Source organism: Loxodonta africana, chromosome 18 (assembly GCF_030014295.1).
Source record: "Loxodonta africana isolate mLoxAfr1 chromosome 18, mLoxAfr1.hap2, whole genome shotgun sequence".
Lineage (NCBI taxonomy): Eukaryota > Metazoa > Chordata > Mammalia > Proboscidea > Elephantidae > Loxodonta > Loxodonta africana.
Window position 1 is genome coordinate 57780236 of NC_087359.1, and position 8419 is coordinate 57788654.

Below are 8419 nucleotides of genomic sequence, written 5' to 3' on the forward strand. Positions count from 1 at the left end.
AAGGGTGAACTTCAGGAGTGACTTCAGTACTGAGTTAAAAGGGTGTCTGGGGGCCATACTCTCAGGGTTTTTGCAGTCTCTGTCAGACCATTAAGTCTGGTCTTTTTTTGTGAGTTAGAATTTTTTCTACATGTATCTCCAGCTCTGTCCAGGACCCTCTGTTGTGATTCCTTTCCAAGCAGTCAGTGGTGATAGCCAGACACCATCTAGTTGTGCTGGATTCAGTCTGGTAGAGGCTGTGGTACTTGTGGTCTGTTAGTCCTTTGGACTAATCCTTCCCTTGTGTCTTTGATTTTCTTCATTCTCCCTTGCTCCAGACAGGGTGGGACCAGTGGAGTATCTTATATGGCTGCTCACAAGCTTTTAAGACTCCAGATGCTACTCACCAAAGTAGGATGTAGAACATTTTCCTTATAAACTATGTTATTGCAGTTGAGCTTTCGAACATCTTGTATTTCAACACACTTCCTTCCACTTTCCATCGTCTAAAAAATCAGTGCTGTCTACTTCTGATCTTTCCCGTTACCAAGTTTATTCAGCTGTAAACTTTGTTACTGTTGTTCCAGTGGGGCCTGAGAAGGAAGGAGGGGAAGCAAGTTCATGTGCTTCATTTTAAACTGGAAGGACCAGAGCTCTCCTGAAATGGAGTTATTCCTCAGCCCTACTCCAGGCAATGGCTGGTCTTCTTAATGTGGGTATTTAAGGGGCCACCAGCTGGGGGACTGTTGAGAGCATCAAAGGGATCCTGTACAAAGTGCCCCAGCTGTACCCCATTGGCTTCTAGCCAGCACAGGCACCCGCTAATGCCAGCTCCATTTGCAGGAGATCCTATCTGCCTGCTGGGCATTCGACCTGCAGGAGAGGCCCAGCTTCCCTCTGCTGATGGACATGCTGGAGAAACTGCCCAAACTGAACCGACGCCTCTCCCACCCCGGGCACTTCTGGAAGTCAGCCGAGTAAGTACTCCTGGGGGGGAGAGGGGGCCAGAACTTGTAGGTCAGGCCCCTCCAGCTCCACCCAGGTTCTTAGCTGATAATCTCTGCTCTGTTTACCCAAGACTTTGATCTGGGAAATTCACAAAGCAGACTAACCAGATGATTGGTCCCCTTGGTCCAAGTGATACTAGGATTGAATTTACCAAGTGGAGTTTGAAGACTCCTTTTGACTGGTGAGTACCTCCAGTGCTCATCAGTGAAAAGCTACATCTCACTAATCATTAGATCAGAGCTGATGCTGGGCCCAGGCTAGACTGGACGAGAAGATTCTGCCTAGGGAGGGGCAGGATGGGGCCAGCTGGAATAAGAAGGACGTAGGTATTGAGTTTCCCCCAAATAAGCAGAGTCAGTATCGTTTAAAGTGGTGCATGCTCAAAGACAGAGCTTTCTAGCACAAAAAGTCAGCTGCCCCGTATGGGGAACCGCATCACTTGGGGCTATGTGGTGCTTTGATACTTGAAGCCCTTTGGCCCCTTCTGTTTAATAACGTAAACCTTTCTACCCCTCGGGGCAGGGAGAGTCTCCACTGGACAGTGGAGGCCATTGTCATCTCTTCTCTGTCTGTCTCACTCCCTTATTTCTTTGTCTTGCCGGCCTGCTCTCCAGAACACTCAATTCTGAGACCTCAGCCCTGCCACAAACCCTTTGCGAGAAACTGGGGAAGTCTTCCATTTTTCTGGGCCTCCGTTTCTCATCTGTAAAAAGAAGGGAGGGGTTGGCTAAGATCAGGGGTGGGCAGATGTTTTCTGAAGGGTCAGGTGGTAAATATTTTAGGTTTTGCAAGCTAAGAGGCAAATTTGGGTGAATCTGGTGCCGCTGTGATTTGTGGTGTGCTGAGCAGCAGTGCAGAGTGATGTGAGCATGAAGTATGGTCTGTGCCACCAGCCCTCAGCTCTGCCCTTGTAGAGTAGACTTTGATGACCTGGGCCAGTTAAAGGGAAGGTCCGGATGAATGACAGTTTGGGATTAGGGAATACTTTCTCTTACAATGCAATATTATGTGCAATATTTGGCTCTTAAGATGGGTCAGAGCCCAGTACAGATGTGGGCTCACAGAATGTTGCTGTTAGAGGTGTGTTGGGTTTTAGTCCACTATTGCTGAGTACCCTCTACACACCTGGGCACACAGATGGCCAGGGCTGATCTTTACCAGCAAGGAGTTTACGGTCTAATGGAGGATAAAGACAAGCAGACATACTGTAAGGAAACCTCCATGTGGGCAGAGCTCTGTCTTGTTCACCTCTGTAGTCCCTGCTCCTAGCACAGTCCCAGGAACACAGCAGTTGCTCGGTAAATATTGAGCGAGTGAATGAATGAGTGAATGATTACCATGCGCTGAGTGCTGTAAAAAAGCACAGGGCTCTATGTTTTTGAATTGTCTGGTGCCTATCGCCCATCAGGGGGCTTGAGGAAGACTGTCCGGAAGAAAGGTCCTGGGAGCTGCATGTTAAGTGGGAACTATGCAGGCAGGCTGGAGCCTGGGCTTCTCCTGGACTTGCACACAGTCAGGGAGGGTGGTGTGAGGAGGCAAGGCCTACCTCCCATCTGCTTCTTTTGGACCTTGGGCAACTTGGTTAGCAACCTGGGCCTTGGTGTTCTTATCTATGAAAGAGAAGGTTGCACTAGGTGAGTCCTGACATTCAGGAGATCATTCTGGATTCCCTAACGACCAGTTAGTCCCATTGTCTCACTTCACGGGGGAAGCTGAGTCACACTATGGGGCTGCTACCTGCCCAGAGTGATCCATTCTAGCCCCTAAAGGAAGGCACACCAGCATATCTGAATGAGCCTGTGTCGAAAGCTTTGTTCATGATTTTTACTTTCTGTACCCTCAACCTCTAATCCTCATTTTCTCTTTTCTTTTCCATTGGTCTTGTTTTTTTGTTTTCGGGGGGGGGGGGCGGTGGTGGGTACTCTTGCCTGGCCTGTCATCTCCCCCTTTCCTACCACCATGATTTCTGCAGCCCCTCCTGCGTCTGTCTGTGCCATCATCTGCGGGGCTCTCACCGCCTGGACTACATTCTTCCCACACCTGGCGAATCTGGCACGGGCACTCCCAGCCGCTGTTGGAGCCGCTTCCACGGGAAAGGACGTTACGGTCACCTTGACTTTAAGAATTCCTACCCGGTTCTGGAGGAATAGTGTGTTTTCTGTTATTTCCCTCATTTTCTGCCTGTTTGTGGTTATCCCATTGCACACCCCGCTTCCTGCTCTGTCTTTGCATCCCAGCTTCCCCATCTTTCTGTGTTCGATGCCCATAAACCAAAGTGACATTCAGCTGAAGTGGCCAGCAAGGGCCGTGCAGGGTTTTATAGCTGAGAGAAGACCCTCTATTGACGGTCAGTGTAGCCAGGCTGTGGGCTGACAGCCGGCTTATCTCTGGGTGGAAGAGAACTTGGATCATTGGTCTGAGTCCCCAAGGTCTCCTCTGGCCAGAGCTCAAAAGTAGGGAATCTCCAGTGAGCAAAAGTAGTAAGCTCCAAGAAGTAAATTTTGAGTCAGTTGGTAAGAAGCGTTGAGTCCGCTAGCTAACCGCTATCAAGCACCTTCGTAAGCATGACTGGGCCGTGGGGGAGTTTGAAGAAGGTTCTTTGTTCTCAGACTCCTTTTCTAAGCTTGCACTGCTGCCAAGCCCAGGATGGGGGCAGGACACGTCCCTTTCTCTTTTTGAAGGGGACGCGAGGGTCCCCTGCCCGCTGTCCTAGCCAGCATCTAGTGCTCCTCAGGCTCCCTCTGGGGCTGTTGGTTCTGACACTGCTCTCTCCTTCTTCTCTTCCCTCCTGTAGGTTGTAGGCCTGACTGCCTTGCATGCACCCGGGGCTTTCTTCCTCCTAACGGACAACTCGGGACCGGGACTTCTGCTAAAACACAAAACCAGATGCGGGCACTAACCCAGGGGGTGCAATCTCTACAGCTGCAGCCGTCTCTCCTGAGACTTCTTTTGCTTGTTTGTGTTTTGAACCCCCCTCGCCACATGGCCTGTGTGTGCCTGAGCCACTGCTCTCTGCGGGAAGACCCCGCCACTAACCGAGCTCTCCTCCAAGGCGGTTTGGGCAACTTTTAACTACCTTCCTGGACGTGACTTTTCTCTCTCGCCCTCTTGTCTCCTGTGGGATGATTTTGTTTTTGTTTGGGTGGTGCTGGCTCACTACTAACATCTTAGTGAGATTAAACCCCATCCATGGGGGGTACCAGCCTCCCACTAGTGTTCACAGTACACGGGGCAGGAGTTTTGCTTGGCTTTTAACCCATGGGAGCTTGTCTGACGAGGAGTGATTTAGAGCTGCCTAGAGGCCGTATTCCCTTAAGCCAAAGTTGCCAGCACTGTGGGCACAAGAACCCCCATTAACTCCTCATCCCGTCTGTAGTCTACCCCTGGGAGGTGGACACATGGTCCTGTTGCCATGAAAGACACCAGGTTTTCCTGAAGCAAAGGGGTGCCTGTCTCCAATTTCATTAATAAAAACAAAGCTTCTCCCCCTCCCTGCTCCTCACCCCCCACACACAGTCATCACCTTTACATCCACCCCAGGCACCAGAGACCCCAAGTCAGCAGTCATCGGGGTATGACTTTCAGGCCATATGCATCAGAGTCACTGGAGGGCTTACAGAATGCAGGTTCCTGGGCCTGTCCCAGGACCTGCTGAATCCAGATTTGAGGAAGTAAGCTCTGGGAATCTGCATTTCAGTCATTCTCCCAGATGACCCTGATGAATCCCAAAGTTTGAGAAGCATTTTCAAAAGGACTATATGATGTTACCCTCAGTACTGGGGTCAGGTTTCTCTACTCCCTCACTTCTGCTTGGAACAAGAGCAAATGAGAAAACAGTTCCGATGTGCCCAGGCAGTTACTGAGCGTGCTGGGTGCCTGAGATTCAGAGATGAGTGAGTCACTGTCCTTGCCCTCCAGGCACGGGTGTCTGAGGACCAGGACTTAGCCCCTCCATGTCTGCCAGAGCAGCTCTGCCAAGGCTGTTAGCTCTGCAGTCATTTTCACTTCTTGGTGGGTGGCCAGGCCCTCCCTGAGCTTCTGGAACTGGCTTGCTCCTTAGCTAGTGTTACCCTACTTCTGATAAAGACCAACGAAGCTATAACCCTTGTTTTTTTCCTCTTTGCAGCATTAACAGCAGCAAAGTGGTACCCCGGTTTGAAAGGTTTGGCTTGGGTGTCTTGGAGTCCAGTAATCCAAAGATGTAGCCAGGTGTTCAGTTTTTCTACTGCGATTTCTTTAACTGTGTTTCTCAAACACCCAAACAACAAACAACCACAACAAAAAACATTCTTCAAAACATCGGCCACCCTCCTAAACCTGCCCAGCACTGCAAACCAGGAGCACGAGTCTTCAATTCTGACTGTTCGTCCACAAAAACATTTGGGTCCTGTGGAGATGGAGTTGCACCTGCTTTTTCTTAAAATGACGCCACCAACAACCAGACCTGTCCCGACAGACAGGAAATGTTTACATATATGTTTCTGCTGCGTGAACTCGATGTTTTACAATAGGTAATAATAAAGACTATCAGTATCTGTGCATAGGGTGTGTGCGCCATCTGCCAGGATGGCGGAAGTGGCCATACCTTCTGGAGGACCCTGTCTGCAGGGAGGGGCCCACACTGGGCCAGAGCAAGAAAAACATCATGATTGTGGCTCTTCCCAGGGTAGGGCGGGGGGCCACAAGGTTCAGCCTGGCTTCTGCTTTGGCCCCAAACCCTGCCAGTGGGAAGTTCCTTCTTTAGGCTTCTCCTCTGACCCTATCAAAGGGGTGCTGTCTCTTCCTCATCTTACAGAGGAAACCCTGATCAAGCCTGTCCCTGCTGCAACAGTGGAGACAGAATCCAAATAAACCCAGATCTGGACTTACCCGTGGTTCCTAGTGAGGGATCTCTCTGCGAGAGGAGGACATGTTTACATCCCTGTGGAGACACGTTTCTTTCATGAAGCCCCAAGGAAGACACCAAGGAGATGGGACTTAGACCCATGGCTTTTTAGACGTACCCAGTCCCAGGCTGACCTTTGACCCCAGAGCTCAGGGCCAGCCCAGCAGTTGTGTGTGTCCTGAAGCTTGATCAGGGACAAGGTGAAGGGGAAGGAGAGGGTAGCAGAAGGCAGCGGGTACCCAGGCCCTCCCTTCCCAGCCACATGGTGACCTGGCCCTTTAGAACCCATTGTCAGTAATGCCTGAAGGCTGTGCGACCACCCACCTCTTCTGCTTCTCCAGTCCTGCCCACTCTCTGAGCTCTAAGCGAAGATGGCGAGGCCCAGACCCACCTGCCCTTTCAGTTAAACCCATCAAGCAAGCCCCCTTTGCTCCAATCTTCAGAGCCTCCCCAAATGCTAAGTCAGGCCTTTGGCTCTTTTGACGCAGAATGAGGGGCTGGGTTTGGGAAAGTCCTTTGACGTGAGAGCGCCTGGCCTGTCTTCATTAGAAACTGGCTCCTAAAGAGCAAAGTTCCACGTGGTAAAAAAGCCCTTAAGTGGAGGCTGTGTTGTATTTGACTCCAAAACCAGAAAAGAACAAGGGTGATGGGTGTGTAGATGTGATTGGATCCAGGCTCAGAATCCTTGTCCATGCTCTGAGCTGTGAGCTAGGATGGGGCGGCATGTGGCTTATACTCCCCACAACCCCCATCCCTGGTTTCAGTTAGGCCCACCTAGCAAACCCACCACCACCACCAATTTTCAAAGCTGTCTCTAGCGCCAAAGTTTGGCTGTAGCAGCATTACAGTGGCCACTCTGCCTGGGGCTGTGGGCTGTCTTCTTGCTCTGGCGCCCGAGCCCCCTGGCCACCCCAGCTGTCCTAACTGGTAGCATCCTAACTCTTTCCAGTCAGCGTGTGGGGAGGATGAAAGAGGAAGTATACACCAGTTAGCTCCGTGTGGGGCTTTTCTCCTCGTGGGTATGTTCATTTCACCCCATCATCCCTTGGCCACCCAAATCACCCTTGTACGTGACCTCCTACACTTCAGAGCCACATGGCATGTAACCACCACCCCTGTGGCTCAGAGCCTTCCACACATACCTGCCTTCCCAGAGGTCACACTCTGTGTATCTCTGACCCCTCCCCTTTCAGGGTCACACCCTGCACTCCCCCCCGCCCCCCGGCCCCAGCCTCATCTGGCATTGACCTTCCTGCAGGCAAGAGCTGAACCAACTGACAACCTGGGGAGCCCTGGCTGCTCAACTCATATTTTCTCTGACTCCTGATACCACAGCCCCCAAAAAGTCAGCCTGGGGTCTTGGTTTTTTCTTGTCATGTCCTCAGTTCACTTCATGAAGCTTTTGTTGAGTACCTGTTGTGTACTTGGTCTTGTGCAAGTGCTGGGACTCAGAAATGGGGGAAATCATGGTCCCTGCTCTTAAGGAACTGGCCATGGCGTGGGGCCTGGTTTCAGCCAAGCACCCCGAGGGTGGTGCTGAGGGATCCCCCTTTCCCTCCAAGGCCCTGGGTTACCTCGGGCTTTCGGCCCGCACCTTGGCACTGCCTGTTGTTGAGGAAAAATGGCTGAACAAAGTCACTCCCCTTCCCCCGCGGCCCCCTCCTCACTGGTTGTATTTAAGTCACTGTGAATTGAGGTTAGGAAGACGCGCCTGCCCTTCTGTGTGGTCTCTCCCTGTCTGCCTTGGCAACACATGAAGGACAACAGATACTGTGAATTCAGCCCTCACGGGCGGGCGACTGTGAAGGGGGTGGAGACACTGAGAGGGCCTCCTTGGAGAGCCTGGGCTGCGGAGGTGCCCGCTGCGGTCTGTGGCAAGTTCCGTTCACGGGGCCTCCAGTCCCCAGCCGCCCCTCCGAAGCCCTGGGCTCTGTGTCCCTGCTGCCTCTAACCAGAGCCTCAACCCCTGAGCTTCTGACCCGAGGTCAGTGGTGAGCAGTGTGCCAGGAAGCTGGCCCCTTCTTGTCACCAAATCCAAGCTGCTCGTGGCTCTGGATCCCTCCGCCATCCCGCACCTTTCTCTCGAGTGCAAGCCCTGAAAGCCTACTTTGTGGTTATTCTGTATTGTGTGGGATTGCTGTGTGCCATCTGGTCGATTCCAACTCATAGTGACCCTATAGGGAAGAGCAGAACTGCCCCATGGTGGTTGGGGGGGGGGGGACGGACATAAATGTGAAGCCGGTTGGGGAGCTTGTGTGAGGCTGCGACATTCGCCAGGATTTCAGCAGTGGACGCAAACCCAGCGTCTTCTGTGGCCACAAGGGACACACTTGCTTTTTCGAATGTGATGTAAAATTTGTACAGTAAAAGTTTTTATATTTTCTATCAACTGTATTTGTCGTCCAGAAATGCTATTAATTTAAATTAAAATGGTTAGTATTAACAAACGTGCTGTATCTGCTCTTGTTTTTGTTTTTTTTTTGCCACTGGCGAGAATATACCCTCAGTCCAGTCTGGGTGTCTGGAGTTGGCATATAGTAAAGTTAT

At 51.5% G+C, this 8419-nt stretch overlaps 1 protein-coding gene across 4 annotated transcripts in view; it reads left to right on the top strand.

Moving 5' to 3' along the window:
• KSR1 (kinase suppressor of ras 1) overlaps nt 1–5788 on the top strand; it is a 171769-nt gene extending 165981 nt beyond the window's left edge. For 3 of the 4 annotated variants that reach the window (XM_010594201.3, XM_064271443.1, XM_064271444.1), the window contains 2 exons: nt 823–956; nt 5114–5788. In XM_010594201.3, coding sequence (XP_010592503.2) covers nt 823–956; nt 5114–5192 — 213 coding nt within the window. In that variant the 3' untranslated portion in view covers nt 5193–5788. Of the gene's footprint in view, nt 1–822; nt 957–3055; nt 3137–5113 lie in introns of all 4 variants that reach the window. The other variant, XM_064271446.1, reaches the window with a different exon arrangement.
• The last annotated feature ends 2631 nt before the right edge of the window (nt 5789–8419 follow it).